Source organism: Lissotriton helveticus, chromosome 2_1, assembly GCF_964261635.1.
Source record: "Lissotriton helveticus chromosome 2_1, aLisHel1.1, whole genome shotgun sequence".
NCBI lineage: Eukaryota > Metazoa > Chordata > Amphibia > Caudata > Salamandridae > Lissotriton > Lissotriton helveticus.
The window spans coordinates 646839188-646858423 of NC_136059.1; the positions used below are offsets into that span (position 1 = coordinate 646839188).

Genomic DNA, 19236 nt, shown 5'->3' on the forward strand with positions numbered 1-19236 from the left:
CACATGCGTCCCCATCAAGAATGCTTAGTGAGTCAGTGGAACCAATTGCCGGGTCAGTTAAATAATCTAGTGTTGGTAGATGGCTGCACCCATCGCTCTTTGCAGTGGTGGAACTCCCAAAATTTACCAAAGGGCGGCCCTTTCTCGACCCTGTTTCACAGACCATGCTAACAGCAGACGCATCGCTCACTCGTCGGGGCTCTCACCTACAAACTCACACAGTCCAAGGATTGTGGACTCTAAAATACAAGAACCTCCATATCAATCACCTGGAGCTCCTGGCAGTGTTTCTAGCACTCAAAGCCTTTCAACTTCATCTAACAGGCAAAACTGTCTTAGTCTGTACAAACAACATGACAGCTACGTATTATATACAAAAACGGGGGAAGGACACTCTCTCCAACTGTCACGCCTAGCACAATGCATTTGGAAATGGGCCATACATCAAAAAATGTATCTCCTGGCAGAACATCTACCAGGATAAACAATCATATTGCAGACCTTCTCAGCATACAGAGGCAGCAAATCCATGAGTGGGAACTTCATCCCCAGGTTCTTCTTCCCTACTTTCAGGAATGGGGATTTCCACACATAGACCGGTTCGCCACAGCTCAAAATGCCGAAGCTTCACCTCCAGGTTCCCACACCAGCTCTCCAAAGGCAATGCTCTATGGATGAACTGGTCAGGGATATTTGCTTATTCTTTTCCGCCTCTCCCACTCATTCCGCTGGTAGTTCGGAAGGTCAGTCAAACGTCCCTCAAACTGATTCTCATAGCTCCCACATGGACACGCTAACCATGGTTCACCACCCTATAAGAACTCTCTGTAGTTCCACAGCAAAAGATGCATCTCAACTCGTCTCCTCACTCAGAACCATTGAGAAATCAGGCATCAAAATCCCAAGTAACTCAACCTGGCGATTTGGCTCCTGAGGTCATAGAGTTTGTTTATTTGCAGTTACCACCAGACTGTATGAACATCCTAAACAAGCTAGGAGACCTACTACTTGTGCTTGTTACGCAGCAAAGTGCAAAAGATTTGTTATATACTGTAACAATATCAATCCAGTTGATGCTTCAGTGCAAAACATAGTCTGTTATCTTTTACACTTATAACAATCTGGACTGCCCTACACATCCATTAGATTGCATCTAGCAGCAGTAGCTGCATACTTACAAAACAGTCAACACTTTATTCAAGGTACCAGTGATTAAAGCTTTTATGGAAGGACTAAAAAGAGTATTACCACCAAGAGCTCCACCTGCAACAGTATTGAACTTGAACATAGTCCCTATCAGACTAATGGGTCCACCTTCTGAATCAATGCACAGGTGTCAACTGCAATTTCTCTTATGGAAAGTTGCTTTTCTTATCGCAATGAATTCCTTAAGGAGAGTTGGTGAACTCCAGGCATTAACTATACATGAGCCTTTCTTTCAACTTCACAAAGACAAAGTGGTTCTTCGTACCAATCCTACATTTCTTCCTAAAGTAGTTTCCACTTTTCACATGAATCAATCAGTTGAGTTACCTGTGGTCTTTCCTCAACCTGATTCTATAGTGGAAGGAGCTTTACACACACTGGATGTTAAAAGAGCTCTACTATATTATATAGAAAGAACAAAGGATTTTTGTAAAACAAAACAGCTCTTTGTTGCTTTTTCGCCACCACATAAGGGCAATAGCCTTTCAAAATCAGGCATTGCAAGATGGATCGTGAAATGTATCCAAACTGGTTATTTAAAAGCTAAAACAACATTGTCAATACCCCCTACAGCGCATTCCACCCGCAAAATAGGGGCTACTTTGGCCTTCTTAGGGAAGATTCCCTAGCTGACATCTGTAAAGCAGCAACATAGGTCTACACCTCGCACATTCACCAAACACTACTGTGTAGATGTGTTAGGTAGACAACAAGCTAATGTAAACTAGGCAGTACTTAAACACTTTTTCAAAAAGCTGCACCAGCTACAGGTTATCCACGCTTTGGGAGTTAATGCTGTATAGTCTATGCAAAGCATGTGATCTACAGCTCACATGCCTCGAACGGATAATGTTACTTACCCAGTAAGCATCTGTTCTTGGCATGTAGAGCTGTAGATTTACATGCGCCTACCCGGGTACCTATACCTGTTGCAGTTTTCTTACTTTACAAAAATACACATGGACATCTCTATTCTACCTTTACTAACTCCATTCTCACCCTCTGTTGGAAAACAATTTAACAATGGAGTCGACACCCTGCATCATCACTGAAAGGAGTCGCCGCCTACCTCGTGACTGGAAAGACTTCTTTGAAGAAAAACAACTTGCAAACATCCGCTCCCAACACTAGATGGCAAGAGTATGCAAAGCATGTGAATCTACAGCTCTACATGCCATGAACAGATGCTTACTGGGTAAGTAATATACTTCCTATCAAATAGCATTGCATGCACTCAGTGGTTGTGGACCAGATTTACAACTCACAAGTCTTCACTTTACAAAACCATGCTAATGTTGTTTTGCTGATGAAAAAATTAGTTGTCAGCTGACACCTCAGGGGTAAACCGGTTGGCAAAGATTCTAAATCTCAACTTCCAGAAATGTTAGTGATGGGGGTGCCCTGATTCCTAAAAAAATATTGCAGGGGGGATTGGCCTAAAAAAATTTGAAGACATCAGCTCTAGGAGAATGCCCAAATCGGTCTCCTAGGTCCTAGGAAGCTAGCTCTGTATATGATATTATCATTAGGTGGTAATACTGTGCACTAAGTCCAGGGGCTCCCCAAAAGTTTATAGTGCTCAATGTAAAACCCAAAGTGCCCTATTAATGGTAGTGTGGGTGAGCAGCCTTAGGCCTAACATAGAGGAGTGCAAGACAATTATTGCACAACAGTGATCAATAATGGATACACGACTCACGAAGAACAGACCAATTTTATAAAATTATACGTTGTAGTTTATTTTAAGACCAAGGTCTTTGTAATCGGGTAAGTACGTTTTTAATAAAAAATACTTTGCACTTTGAAAAATCGACACACAAAGCGTTTCATACAGTCTAATGTTATCCGATGAGGAAAACAATATTATGTTAAACAGGTAGGTGTGTAACTTACAATTGCAGTCTTTGGAGCCAAAAGTCAGCAGGGGCAAGGGGTCAGGGGTCGGGTAAGTACCAAAACTGCACCACCAGCGGCACAGGGGAACCTGTTGCAGAGGTCAAAATAGGAGTTAGACCCAATGCTTTCCAAAGGAGACATGGGCGTTCCTGGAGCCACACTGCTTGCGGGTAAGTAAATCGATTGCAGCGGCCAAGCTTTTGCGATTAGCACAAGCACGGGGCACAAAGCAGCAGCAAGCATACACCACCAGCGGCACAAAGGGCAGGTGGTTGCAGGGTGCAAGTTCGACGTTAGGCACCCAATTCTTTTCAATTTGAATTCTTCTGAGAGGAAAGAGGCTGCAGCGTGGCACTGGAAGTTGCAAGAGGAAGACTAGCGACAATAGAGAAGTTGGAATGTAGGGCCCAGGGGCTTTGGGTGCAGGGGTGCCTTTCGAGGTCGTAGTTTACTTACCATAGCCGGTCTGGGCAGCCTCTGCATTCACACTGCAGGCGCTGTCATGGAGGGCAGGAAAGGTCAGCCAACGCTGGACATGAGGTCAGGATCGCCAGGGAGACTTCACTGCACAGGTGAGCCACTCAGACTTCAGCCATGGGCAGCAGGTGCAGAGTGGCCAGGAGACGTGTATCCACCTGGATCTGGAGTCTTTGGAGTAGGGTTCTTCTGGACAGGTCCCCTGTCCACAGGAAATTGGAATCTTTTTCGAAGGCAACAGTCCTCTCATGGGTTTCAGAGGTTGCTGTTGCAAGACAGGTCACAGGGGCGTTGAAACAGGAGACTGGCCGGTAGGGCTAGGGCAAAGGCAGTTGTCATCGTCTGGCTTCTGCTGCTCGGTGTCTTCTTTCTTCTTAGGTCGTTGCAGGTCTGAGTGCCAGGTCTGGGAGAGCTACCTAAATATTACATTTAAGAGGCGTTTTAGGGGAGTAGCAGGTACGGCCAATAGGCACCTTACCAGTGGTGACTAAACAGTCAATTATACCACCCTCTTGTAGGAGGGGAGCATAGACCTAGCCTTAATTGGAGGGGTCCCCTCATCTTCAAGAGGGAGAGGACTGAAAAGTGTGCTTAACTTTGTCACCACCAGAGGGGTGGAGTTGATAAAGGTGGCACACCTTATACTCTTTCTAATCCCCCCCACCCCCCCTGTTTTCCTGCCTAAAGTGGGGGTGTAAACCGAGGGCTGCCCTCTGCTGCTAGCAGCAGAGGCTGGGGATTGCATTACAAACGCAGTAGGCATTTGAAACTTCCTCTTCAAGTGCTGGCCCATCCTTGACACCTCTGCCCAGGATGTGCATTGGTTCTGGTCCCAGAGAGCGTAGGCTCTCCACCGAGGGATCCAAAAAATGTCTCAATTCAATCAATCAAACAATCAATCAATCAGTCAGGGGTTTATAAAGCAAGAATACTCACCTGTGATGGTCTCAAGGTGCTGGGGGGCCGGGTCTGATGTTCCCTCTTGGTGTGGAGGATCATTCGAAGAGCCAGGTCTTGAGGTCCTTCTTGAATTGGGTCAGTGACATGGATTGCTAGAGGTGGAGGAGCGGAGTGTTCCAGTTCTTGGCGGTTAGGTAGGAGAATGAACAGAGTTGTCTGGCGGGTACGTGGAAGGGAAGGTGGTGGGTTCAGGTATGCTTGTCCTATATTGTGGAGAGCTTTGTAGGCAGTGTGAGTAGCTTGAAGGTGATTCTCTTGTTGACCAGGATCCAGTGGAGTTGTTGGAGGTGTTGCTTGATGTGGCTGCGGTGGGGATGTCAAGGACCAGTCTGGCAATGGCGTTTCAAATGTCCTGTAGCTTCTTGAATTGTTTCTCTGTGACGCCGGTGTAGAGTGCGCTGCCATAGTGGAGTCTGCTGGTGATGAGTGCATTTGTGAGAGTCTTTCTGGATTTTGTGGGGATCGTTCTGAGGGTCCTTCGAAGCAGGCAGAGTGTTTCGAAGCAGGCTGAGGAAACTGTGTTGATTTGGTGGTTCATTGTGAGCAGTGAGTCCATTATGATGCCATGGTGGCATGCATGGTCTGTAGAGGTACAAGGTGGGTCCCAGAGCTGCTGATCACTAGGAGTCGTCCTAGGCTGAAAGGGTGGGGTCCAGGATGAATACTTCGGTCTTGTCAGAGTGGAGCTTGAGGCATCTGTGTTTCATCCAGGTGGAGACGGTCTTCATTCCTCCGTGAAAGTTGGTTATGGTGGTTGTGGGTTCGTTGGTGAGGGAGAGGATACGCTGGGTGTGATTTGCATAGGAGACATATTGAGTATGTGCCTTCTGACGATGTCTTTGAGAGGGACCATGTAGACGTTGAAGAGGGTGGAGCTCAGGGAGGAACCCTGGGGCACTCTGCAGCATACATCTCTAGGTTCTGAGAGGAACGAGGGTAGTCTAACTCGCTGTGTCTGGCTGATGAGGAATGAGTGGTTCCAGTCCATTGTCTCGTGATTACGGTGCGATGAGAGACAGTGTCAAAAGCGACTGATAGGTCCAGTAGGATGAGGGCAGGGGATCTTTCCCCAGTCCAGGAGCGAGCGGATGTTTGTACTGTAGGTCTTGCAATATGGACATATCCATTTCTCGGAAAAATGGCAAGAGCATTGTGAAGAGGCACAATGTCCATACACCAGAACATCTTATACAATCAAATGAAAGAGGTTCTGCAACTAGTGTGTCCAGAAAAACATTGAACAGCCTGAATAGGTAAACATAAGTGGAATAATACCTTATTGGGTAATCAATGTTAATGCAGGTAAGAGCTGAATCGGTCAGTTTGCTGACACATTAATTAGGGAGATAGGACTCTAGGGACTGCAACAAAGTAGAAAGAAGGTTTGTTAAGTCTAGGGCCTCATTGTCTTGGGAAAGTAGACTTTGGGAGGCAACAATGCTTCATTGTCTTGTTGAATTCAGCATCCAGATCATCTTACCTTGGAAGTCTTCTCTTGAATCAGTGAGGCAATGCTTGAGATGAATTCATTCATATTAGAGCGCCTATTCAGGGTGGTATCACACCTGTCAAATTCCTTGCGGCTTTATTAAATAGCACAAACGTTAGAAGTGAGAAAAGCTTTGTAATTTACTTTGAAAAATTCTGGAATATTTTTGGGGGATTTGTTCCCAATAACTACTACAACATTTCAACAAACTGAATGAATTTACACAAGCTCAGCTTGCTGATATTATTTTTTTGTTTTTTAGTGCAGTGGAAAACAAACTTTTCCGCAAGCTAAAATGGTAAATGGTACTTTTAGTTCTTCCCAAGTAATGTTGACCCATCTCTCTTCTGATCCCATTAATCAACCGTTTAAATGGTAAAAATATATTGCTCTAGCTGGATGCATCAGACATCAGTCAAATCTAATGCCCAATTGTTAAATGGTGCTAAAGTTACCCTCTCCGCTATGTGAGACACAAAATAGATTATGAAACTGTACCTGTAATAATGTTTTCATGGATATTTCTTCATTGCTGGGATTTTTCAACGTTTAAGGGTCTTATAAAGATCCCATTTTGAAGAAATGAAATTTCAGACTATTTTGATAATTAACTGTAGAAGATTGTATTAGGGACCCATTTATTTCCATTTCCATATATGTTTCTGATGGAAATAAATGAGATTAAAGAGTGACTACTACTACTACCTTTTTATAGGCCTCTAAAGTGTGAGAGTACAATGCCCATGTTTGTGCTAACATTCAGTAGAGAACGACACATTTTTGCAAAGAACAAGATTTACTCAAGAATGCTAGTAGATATGTTTTCTTTTTCACAACAGTATTTCTTTTTCATAACAGTATTGACGACATCATTGAGCACTACAGAAAAGAACAAATTGTAGAAGGATATTTCCTTAAGGATCCCATACCCAAGCAGGTAATTCATTGAAATACTGTTTGCTCATGTATATGAAAGTAACTTTCTTAAATAATTAGCAGAGTCAACTTGATTAGATGAAATTCACTAGATTTCTATTTTTATTTCTGGCCCTTCATTGTGTTTTAAATAGAACATGTTTAAGCCAACTTAATCAGATGATTTCAAGGTTCAAAACTAACTGCATCGTTCTTGCAGATTTGAAAACCATTATTTTTCTGCAGTGCACCAGTGTCTGCAGGAAACGTTTTGATACTGGGTTAACTAGTTTATGGAGTGGTTTTGAAACAATTCTAGGTATAAATTAAAAGGGTTCTCATCTAAATTTAGAACCCAAAGGTCTTAACAAATAGATTTATGCTTGGCAATATATGCGACTAGGGAAAACCTTGACCTCATCAGAGTAACCTTCCCAAATGATAGCAAGGGCACCGACCCTGAAACCAGCAAGATAGCAGAGGGCACACGCCGCCCGGAGAATTTGTTTGACGTAAAAGGGGGCCCTCCAGTAACGAGGCAAGCATCAAGTAAAGCCCGAGAAGAGTATCCATCAGGCGCGCCACACAAGCAACCCCTGCACAGTGTTCATCCCCCTCTTGGAAACTGCCACTCCGATAACACAAAAGTTTGTGGGTCTTGTAATCGAATGCACCATCACCAAATTGTCAAATCCTGTGACAAATCACTAACGGCAAAGGAGGGAGTTCCCAATGCAGGGAAACTTTTATTCGTTCCTGAATTTGAACAGCAAGGTTTGCAAGATCATTTAAACCGGGGGAACATACTCCGCTTAACATCCGCCATCCCTAACCTTGGCTACCTTACTTCAGCAGACCTCCTGTTGGTTGAGTTTATAACATTGGAGGATAACCCAAAAAAAGAGTGCACAGTCACGACATGGAGGGAGGCCGGTGGTGTCACCCATATTCTTTCCGAAATGGCTAAATTTAAGGAATGGGGAATCCTCTTGAAAGAAATGGTCAAGGCAGCATATCCGTCTCCACTCTTAAGAAGGCAGACCAAGAGCACAAATCTAGCACCAAGGAGTCGACCACCGCATCCGGTCCTACGAGGAGCAAGGGGAGTTGAAGCAGCAGACCGCGATCATCTCCAGCCGCAATTGCTATTCTCAAATTGAACGCCCGGTAGGTCAATTAACACTGCAAGCCACGCTATAAAAATTCTTTCCTGGAATATTGCGGGTGCTAAAGACATCATGAACAAAAACGGCAAAGCCGCTACTTGGGACCCATACGCAATTATAGCCTTACAGGAAACGTGGCAAACCGACCCAATTGACATACCCGGCCGCTTGGGCTTCCATGTAAGCGTGGCTCGCCTCCAGCGCTTTGGGCGAGCCCGTGGGGGCCTTTCTGTCTATATATATATCAACGTCTTTAAAGATCAGAGCAACACAAACTCCTGACTCAATGGCGGACATGCAAATCCTAAAATTAGAGAGTATAACAACGGCCATAACCAGAACTCTAATTTTAATGAACATCTACGCAAACCCAAACAAATCTTCCAAAAAAGCATTATTCCAACGTATTACTTCGGTAATCACCACCATGCGTTTGGAGCACCCAGATTGGGAGATAATCCTCACGGGCGACTTCAACTCAAATCTTCTACAAGCACCGGAGGACGAAGTTAACATCAATGCTGCAAATGAAAGTTGGAACGTCTTGCCGCAGGCAGCTCCTCAGGTAGTGAAGAAGGACAAGGAGGGTAAACAACTTATGTGGGACCTCGAAAATCTCGGACTCCGTGCACTAAATGGAAGAGCTAACCAAGACAACCCTCCTTCAATGACCTATATAGGCCACAATTCCAGTTCGGTATTGGACTATACATTTGTCACACTACCTTTGCTCAGTCAAATACAAGACTTCCATATCATCTGTGCCTTGGACAGCGATCACTCTAAACAACATCTCGAGATTGCGACGGAAATACCCAAACTCGAATCAGCTCCCGATTTACCAGGCGACCATACAACCATCAATCTGAAGCGGCTCAAGTGGACAAGTGACTCCCTCCCACGAATAGCCAACGACGCCAAAAAACTATTAGAAGACCTCCTGATTGAGAACGCCCTGAGCCCAATCATCTGAAATAACTACTTGATGCAGCTTTCTAGGTCCAACTCAAGTAACATAATTAGACCTTTCTCAAAATTTAAGAACGCATTTAACAGATCAGCACTACCATTAAAGAGGCGCTTGGGAAAACTTATACGTCAAGCACGTGGCCACGCTCAAAACGCCTGTGTTTGGTCAGCAGTACGAAAGGTCAGGACTCAATATAAGAAATTAATATGGACTGAAAAACAAAATCTCCAAAACGAGTTCTGGTCTAAGCTACTGCATAACATCAAGAGAGCCGACTGGCGGGCCTTCTGGCTGCAAGTTAATTCTGTAAACCGGGCAGCCCAACCAATAAGTATGGCCTGCATAACTGAATCGCAATGGTCTCAACATCTAACGGACACATTTTCAATCAACAGTCAGAGTGCAGCTACCATCCTGCCCTTTGAAGCAAAAGATAACCCAGTGCGGGAAGCCATTTCTCCAGCCCATCAAGGGAACAGCGTAAAGGGCACTGGCCCAACAGCATCATGGCCCAAGTATGATGCTGAACAAAGCATCTTAAAAATAATTGAGAAAATCAGGCAAGATAGTGCCCCAGGTCCAAACGGCGTCCCACAAGCCATCTACAAGACGGACCCGCAGTACTGGGCCAGCAAATTCAACTTACTGTTTCAAACAGTTACAAACGCAGGCGGTATTCCTGAGAGCTGGAGGGGAGCTATTATATCTCCAATCTATAAAGGCGGAGAGCGTAAGGATCCAAACAACTATCGCTTGATTGCCCTCCTCGACGCTGAATCAAAATACTATGCGTCACTGATATTGGCAGACCTGGCTGACTGGTCAGAAACTAACAATAAAATACTACCGAATCAGACCGGCTTTCGGCGCGGCATGGGTACTACGACAAATGCCATGGCCCTTTGTCTTATTGCAGAGAAAAGTCTACAGAACTCCCTCGACCTTCACACCTGTTTTGTAGACTTTAAAGCGGCATTTGACCGTGTCAACAGGCAAATGCTATGGGCAAAATTAAAACATCAGGGCCTACCGGACTCAATTCTCATGCCCATCATTAACCTCTACACTGAAACCTGGATGCAGGTGAAAATCGACAATGAGCGACGTCTGACCAGGAAGATCTACAATGTTGACGGACTAAAGCAAGGATGCGTTTGTGATTTCAGTCTAATATATGTTCTGTGACTGGTGAAATTTCATATACAAATAAGACATAATATATTAATTCCCATGATGAACATATGGACAAATAGAATGCACACTCGTAAGCTGTAAAATTCTAGTGAGGTAAACGAACTTTACAAGACTTTAATATGTTCATTTATATAAATGCTCAGTGTGTAAATGTGTGTTTCACTGAAGGCAACCATGCAAGTTCAGGTGTGCGTGCCACTGTAAGAACACTAGAACCTGCAATGACACGCTCATATGTTTATTCACTTACTCAAAATTGACACCCTGTGTCCATTTTAGGTGAGCAAAGGATTAAAGCTCAAACCCCAAGTATTGCTAGATTTTTGACCAAGTTGCTTCAGTTTCATTTTTCATTTCAAGGTGGTGCACATACAAGGAGCAAAGAATGTCAAGGCGGATTATCTTTCCAGATGTGCGTCTACGTCTAGTGATGTGACTGTTGATGAAAGTGATGGTTCAAGTGAAGAAATTTGCTTGATTTCCTTAGTGGACCCTGAAGACTTTTGTGCTTTTACCTCGGATGTGTGAAGATTTGCTGCTTGATGAGATTCTTAAACAAGTCATGGGGTGTGTGTGAGGAGTAGATGACCAATCGGGAAAAAGTGTATTTTCTTGTCAACCATTTTGGGAGATCAATGATTAGTTGTCTGTTAAAGATGGCTTGTTGGTGAGAGGAAATAAGTTAGTCCCACCTGCTGGTATAAGGCGCAAGATCATTTGGACAGCTCATGAAGGACAATTGAGGCATACATTCACCAGACAATGGATAAGACAAACATCTTGGTGGCCAGCCACAAGTCGGGAGGTTGTGATATGTTCTTCGGTAGAAAACACTCTAGTTGTGAGAAAAAACCCTTTACAGCCCTTTGAGTGTCCTGAAAATGCATGGGAAAAGGTGGGTATTGACTTCGTCGGACCTTTTAATATTTTACCATGTCATTTAGGATTTGCTTTAGTGCTCATAGATTTCTATTCTAAGTGGCCAGTGTTAAGTTTGTAGCAGATTCTAATGCTAAAACGGTCATTGAATTCTTGGAGGATGTATTCCTTTGTTAGGGTTTTTCCTCAATTCCTTGCGTCAGACAATGGCGTTCAATTTGTTAAAGAAAAGGTCAATTTTTGAGGTCTGAAAATATGAAGCATTTAAAAACCTCTTTATATCACCCCCAGACCAATGGTCAAATGGAGCACATGAATAGCGTTTCAGTACAGGGCATATGTGAGCAGTTGTGAATAAGTGCATTGTGAGTAATGCAGTACGCAGTATGCTTTGGTTTTAATGTACCAGTCCTCATTTTTAAAACAAGGTGTCACCGTTTGAACTGTTGAGGAGAAGAATTCCCTCAACAAAAGTATCTCCTGGGTTGATTGGAAAGTGGGTGAAACAGGGTGTATCATTGATAGATTGTGATACTGTGGTGAGGGCTAAGGTTGCAGAAGCAAAAGTAAAACAGACAGAGGGATTTGGCAAATGTAATTGTATACTAAAACAGGAGTTTTAAGTGGATGATTTTCACATCAAGAAGGGTGTGTTTGTTAAAGGAGAAGAAACATTTGATGAACCTGTTGTGATTAATAAATTGAATAGCAATGCGATCAGAGTGAATGGTCATTATTGGTGGAATAGGGAAAGAGTGGTGAAGTGTAGGGGTGTGTTAGGATCTGATCAGGTTTCTGAGTCTGATTTAGGATCAGGCCAGGGTTCTGGTTTAGCTTCTGGAAGTAACCTGAGCATCACTCAAACAAGACCTAGTGTGGAGGCACCAACAGTTGCCCACAGAAGTAATCATGCTAGACGAGTACCCTTTTTGTTCGAGTTGATTTGTTTAATTGGGCTGGTTAATCCTTAGATAATTTTCAGTGTAAAGTTAATTGTTTTCTCTTTGTATTTTTCCCTAGGGGGTATGTTTTTTGATTGTTTTCTTATTTGTTTTTGTATTGGGTTTATATTATTCTAATTTTTTATGTGCAGTATTAGGGAAAAAGTGATGTAATGTTCTGTGCAAGCTACTGTCATGTTCCACTTGTTGGTTGTAATGAGGTCAGAGTAAAGAATGTTCAGTGTTTGGAATATTCACGGTTGGGAATGGTCAGCTGGGAGGAGATTGCGAAGGAGAGGACTTCTGGCGGTCTGTGTGGCAGGTCTTTATACTTGTAACTTAAGAAGAAATAAAGTACCTACCTTATTCTGCCTCTCTCTTTCTTTGAAGACTGCTAGTGAATGTCATATCTTTTTGCGTTTTGGAGTTCCCGGAAGGCTAGCTCCTAGACGCAGTCATTCTAGCGTGTAGCTCCAGTCTTCTGTACCTATTCCCTCCTTTACCCCTCCTGCCCAGAGTTCTGAAGAATATCATGCACAACCAGGACCAAGTCTTCCCAGTTGCTCAGGACTGAGCCAGGCGAATGTGGTACCCTGAACTACTGGGCATGACACCTGTCCTCCTATCAGGCGGCCTTTCTGTTGCAGCATCAGGGCCGAGTCCTGCACCCCAGTCGTCCCCAGTCGTCACCGTCTACACCTCCATGCATGGAGATTGAGCAGCAACATCTAAGTGATTTGACCTCCCTTCAGAAGTCATGGATATTCTCCTAGCGGTCAGGTGTCCATCTACAAAATCTTTGTATGCTGGGATAACTTTGTTGCCTGGTTTAGTTCCCACCATGCAGTCCATTTGCAGGCAAAGTTGTCTGATATTTTGCTTTTTTATGGTGTCTTTAGCTGAGCATGGACTTGGTGTGGGTGCTCTTATAGGTTATTTGTCTGGCTTTCTGGCCTTTATGCGTATTCCAAATCACCATTGTTATGTAAATTACCAGTTGTAATGCATTTTGTTAAGCTGTAGTTCACATGTTCTCACCCAAACCCTCTGTAATGCTCCAGTGGGACCTTTGGTTTTCATATTTCCTATGTGCACCCCATTTGACACTATTCTCTTTTTAAAAATGTAGCAAAATTACTTTTATTAATAAGTCTTTATTTTTGGCATTTTTCTTCATGGACAACACTGTTTTTTATTCAGTGTTGTCATTGTGTTTAGTATCAAAATAAATTGTTTGTGATTTAGAGCAAACCATTTATCAACCACACTCTGAATATATTGTTTTTGTTTCAGTGCTGCTCTTCCTGTATTACTCTCCCTCTGTTTTCGTACTCAATTCTGTATTACTTTACTTCTAAACATTCTTAATTTTTTTTTTTATTCTTTCTGCCTCCTTTTCAAACTGAGTGTTTTTTTTTTTTACTTTAAATTTCACGTACACATTCTGGTTTGTGAGTTGATTTTAAATCTCACTTTTTATTCAAAACGTTTTCCACATTTTGCATTTTTCCAACCACCTCTTCAACAAACTCCTTCGTTCTCTTACCAGCAACTTCCCTCCCCCGACACGTTCTCCCCATCATGTAATTTTTTTACTCTCACTTTATGCAGATAGTACCCTTTCTTCAATATTTTCTCCTCTGTCTTTCTTGACATTCTAAATCCTCCTCTTTAAACACAAGTAGATATCTGAAAAGCTCAAATAATGCATTTAACTTACATTTCATACTATTAGTTTACATACTATAAGCAAGTGAGTACCTACATGAGTGGTTATGTCAATGTGTAAGTTTCTGTCTATGTGTTTAGAAAATATAAATGAGTATGCTTGTGGCTTAGTGTACCTTTTTTTTGTTGTCATTTATTTTCATCGCACAGAGAGTAAAACATACATACAAATTATACCTAGGTACGGAATAGATCTAAATTATGAAGTGGGTAGTCAATTCCTTAAATTACCTCAAATAGAAAATTCATTAGACTGCTGCATGTATACATATTCCATAATACAACAGGATTTGATTAAAAGGGGAGAATTAAGAAGCAACAGGTTTGCAATTTAGCTTGGGCATTAAACTTTTTAATATTTTAACTTACATTAGAGACATTGGTACCAGGCCAACTACAAAATAGGAAGATAATTCAATGCAATATATATATACATATATATACCTATATATATATATACCTATATATATATATATATATATATATATATATATATATATATATATATATATATATATATATATATATATATATATATATATATATATGTGCATATGAAATCCAATCCTTCGTTACAACCATGCACAAAGGCGCTGACTCCGTGGGATTCCGTCAAAGAGGAATTTATTCAACAAACGATGATGGCTAACGCGTTTCAGCGGAGCTACCGCCTTGCTCACAACAACTCCATAATGAAAACAAACAGAATATATACACACACCCCCATAGCAGGTTTGTCAGAGCCTCCTGATGACGTAGGTTGGTTGCTATGGTTACCCTCTCCCTTATCAAAGATATGGAAGAGATACATTTGTTAACAGAAACATTTGTAACACGAGTGATACAGGGTGTTGCAAATCCTAATTTAAGATTTTTCTCAACTGGAACATAATTCATTCTGTTTATAAACTTAATAGTTCATACATAAATAATCTTATTTGCAATTACTTTTGTTATCATTTCTGCTTTTCCAATGTTTCTGTGGCAGTTTAATCATGCAACGACAATACCTGTATGCTTGACCTTTCTAAAAAGTGCAAAGGAAAACAATATTTATATTTAAAACGGTGAAAAACAATAACATAAGAAAAGATTGTATGGACTGTGGAATTCAAAAATCACATGACTCATCGCAGTACTGGCTTCCATCGCAGCCAACAATACATACCCATATAGCAGTTTCAATAGACCTTTTGACATTGATTTATAGCATCCTTACCCCGGTAACTAGCCCCAGTGGGCTTACAGTCAGTTATGGGCCATTGTAACTCTCCCATATGTATGTCATGGTAATATTGGCCTCCAATATCTCTCTTTTTTTCTCATATCGGGTGACTCAGTACTGTGATATTATAACTTAACTTGTGTAAATTAAACATTTAATTCACCTTTGAGCTCAAACCAACCATACTGTCTCCTTGTGAAAATTACTTACAATTTAAAGTGCTAATACCATAATATTTTTTAGCTCATATCCCCATTATGAAGTTTCAGAGGAGTGGGATTTGTGATGCACGCATGGAACTAATTAATAATAAAATTTACAGATAGCAAAGGGTAAATATCTGAATACCGGGCCAGTATTTCATGTATTTGATTATAAGTGCACACTTAATGCTTCATCGGAGTTTAAGTCGTTAGGAGCCTTGGTATCGAGCAAGATAATGTACCTCAATTCCAAGCGCCTAAGTGCTAGGAGTCTATTACCTCCTCATATGTTCTTATTTATACAGTCAATAACAAAGTATTGTAAATCCTCAACTCTCCCTCCGTGAAAAGCGTTGATGTGGCGTGCCACAGGGTAACTTGGGTCGCTGTTGGCCACAGCTCACAAGTGCTGTAGAATCCTTACATGTACTGGATGCAAGGTGCTTCCAACGTATCTTTTCTTGCAAGTACATTGCAAAACATATATTGCATATTCTGTCTTGCAATTAAAGTTCCCTCTCAACTCCAAAGGTGTTTTCCTGAGTGGGAGGTGTACTTTGCTGAGATTAATGCCGTACTGGCATGCTTTGCACTTTGTGCACTTAAAAAATCCCTTTTTCTTCTGAAGCCAATTGGTATTACTCGCTTGGCTCGGAATGTTGGATATCAATTCCTGCTTCATAGATTTAGCCCTTCTGTATGTGATCTGCTGCAATTTAGCACATGATGATCCTAATGTGGGGTCACTGCGTACTATGGGCCAATGCCTGTACAAAATTTTTCGCACATTGGTATGATAGGCATTGAACCCTGTGATGATTCGGGGCGTCTGTCTTTTTGTTTGATGTTATAGGTGTAGTATTCCTAAGTACAAGACTCTCTCTGCTCTTGTTCTTTACTTTATTCTCTGCTGTTTCTAGAACTTTCTCAGAGTAGCCTCTGCCGCGCAGTCTTTTAAACAGCTGCTTTTTAGATGTTTCAAAGCTGTCTTGTGTGCTGCAGTTGCGCTTCATTCTGAGGCACTCGGCATAGGGGATGCTCGTAATCAGACTGTGAGGATGAAAACTTCCGGCATGCAAGATGGTATTGCCGGAAGTTGGTGTCCTCGTTTGAATCTTGTTTTCGGAAACAAATAGTTCCAAGTCCAAGAAAACAATCGAGGTTTTGCTTGTATTGCATGTGAACTTTAAATTCAGAGAGTTCTCATTCAATTCTTCAGCTAACTCCCTGGCACTCTCCTCACTTCCTTTCCATAACAGGAAAATGTCGTCTATGTAACGACTGTAGTGCATCACATTAGCAGACATTTGTGTGCTGTGGTTTGCCATGAGCACTTGCTCCTCCCACCAGCCCATATGCAAATTAGCATAACTGGGGGCGAAGCAAGTGCCCATGGCAGTCCCCTGAATTTGCCGGTAGAGAAGTTTATTGTACATGAATGTGTTATTTTCGATGCGAGAGAAACAAGGGCCCCCTGATTCTTAAATAATCTAATTCCTAGGACAGGGAAAAACTGATTGCTAGTAACATTCCTAGGCAATAATGACAATGAAATACAAGAAGGGTTGTAAGGAAAAAGAACATACAAAATCACTCTATTAAAAAACTTATATTTTAATGTATATTTATCATGATTTATAAAAACAAACTATACAATAATTGTTACAAAAAAAGGAGATTAAAACATTGTAATTAAAAGACAACGATTTACACAGCTAAAAAAAGCATATAATTATATCAACACAATTAGTAGCTCGACGCGCGTTTCGGCGTTAGAGGAACGCCTTCTTCAGGAGCCACAAATGATGCTGCAATAAAGAAATATAAAAAGAAAAACATATATCATATTTCATTCTACCAAAATCGTAGTTAAACAATTAAAAGCAAATTACATTTTACACAGTTGTATGTTCATTAACCAAAACACCATATCATTACTAAACAACCCTTCTTCACAATTTATTCAGTATACATATTGTATACATATAGATCAGCAAAAGATAAAAATAAAATATTATATTGGAGCAACCACATTACATTCTTATGGTGGAAAAAATTCCTTAAATACAAGCTAGGAGAGAGGGGGATAAAGAGGGAATGAAAAGACCAACATAGGAATCAGATGATGTTGTGTAAACTTTTTGAGCTAATATATGCTCACCTTCTATAATAATAAGAAAAGTAGGTTTTCTGATAATGACATCAATGTCTTCCAGTGAGCCGTATTGCCAGACTAATATGGTATATATCTAAAAAAGTATAAACGGAACACATCTTTAATTTATAAATCTTCCATAATGATCTCTTAAGTTAATAATTTTGGGTTATTGTCTCCAGTGAAACTTACTCACCTTGCCATGTGTGTTAGATAATTCACTCAAGGGGGTTCAAAGTTCAAACTTAGTTGGAAATCGAAATAAACGTAACACAGTTTAAAATATGATGTATTCACAGCTCTTATCTTTTCGTTGAGATATATGATATTATATCTTTCAACCTGAAATAATGACATATAAATTTATTCAAAATAAGATAAATATAAAAAAACGTTTGTTATGCTATGTAAAGGGCACATATCTAATAAGCGGATCCCAATTAAGGATGCACGGGGTTATTTTCCTCTCTAGCAGATAGAATATTTATCTTAATCAAGGCCATGTTGTGATATCAGTGTGGGATATTATATATCGCTAAGATATTAGTCATAAACTGGTCGGATATATGAAGAAAAGAGAAGGAGAACCAATTTCCTACCCTCCAGTTAAGACAGTGGACTAAATCCCAGCCATATAATGACATTAACAAGGTAAGGCGTTACAAATCACTAGCAGATAGAATATTTATCCTAATCAAGGCCACACTGTGGTAATATCAGTGTAGGATGTTATATATCGCTAAGATATTTGTCATAAACGGGTCGAATATATGAATATAGGAGAAGGAGAACCAACTTTCTACCCTCCAGTTAAAACAGTGGACTAAATCTCAGCCATATAATGACATTACAGATGCAAGATGTTACAGATCGCTAGGGTACTAGTCATTAACCGTTATTCTACCCACATTATATCATGCCGTAACGAACCAAAAATAAGTCACGGATTGCGACGCAACGTATATATTTTTTTAAAGAATTGTTTGTGCCGCATTCAGTAGTAGTGTGTTCACATGTCATTCTAGAGCCGCACTAACGAGCTCCCGTTAAACCACGTTGTGCCGCATTCAATAGTAGTTTGTTCACATGTTATTCTAGAGCCGCATTAACGAGCTCTCGTTAAACCACGTCATAGATTTGTATATTATCATAGCAGGACCTTGATGTATTTACTTTTTTGACCCTGTGGGTAGAATAACGGTTAATGACTAGTACCGTAGCGATCTGTAACATCTTGCACTAATTCTGACATATATATATATATATATCCATCCTACTGGTGATCGCTAGTAGGTAGTTATAGTTAGGACCTAGTTTCCAAAGGAAATCCGCAACATTCTATTTGGAATAACTTTGGCGCGGGTTGACGAATCTTCGCGAAATTCTCCAAGAAGATGGCCTGCTCCGCTCCTTCCCTGAAAGTTTGGGGGTGATTCGTGAAGCGGGGGCTGAGAAAAAAGGGGGAAGGGGGTCCCAAAATGCGTTTTCCCCATGCAATTTTCCATAGGACCTTTAGCCAGGGCTACAGCCCGAACGGCTGAACAGAATTACACCAAATTTGGCGAAAAGATAGAGTTCGGTTCGCAGATTACCCTTTTTGTTAAATGGTGTAAATCCGTTCAGTAGTTCCTGAGAAAATCAAAAGTAAAATCATAAATATATCTAGTGATGAAGTACTGTACTGTACTATGTACCTTCCCGAGTACGAGCTGCATGCTGATTGGATGTCAACTGTCTGTCAACACTCCAAACCAGGAAGTGTTGGCAGCCATCTTGTGCCTCCGTAGAACCGAGGCACAAGAAAACAGGAAAAGAAACGCGAAAAACGCAAA

General features: G+C 41.3%; 1 protein-coding gene across 2 annotated transcripts in view; it reads left to right on the top strand.

Annotated features, from left to right (window-relative positions):
- RASA1 (RAS p21 protein activator 1) overlaps window positions 1-19236 on the top strand; it is a 1157575-nt gene that overhangs the window by 257348 nt on the left and 880991 nt on the right. For both annotated transcript variants that reach the window (XM_078675333.1, XM_078675334.1), the window contains exon 9: window positions 6887-6965. In XM_078675333.1, the coding sequence (XP_078531459.1) occupies window positions 6887-6965 (79 nt within the window). The remainder of the gene's footprint in view (window positions 1-6886; window positions 6966-19236) is intronic.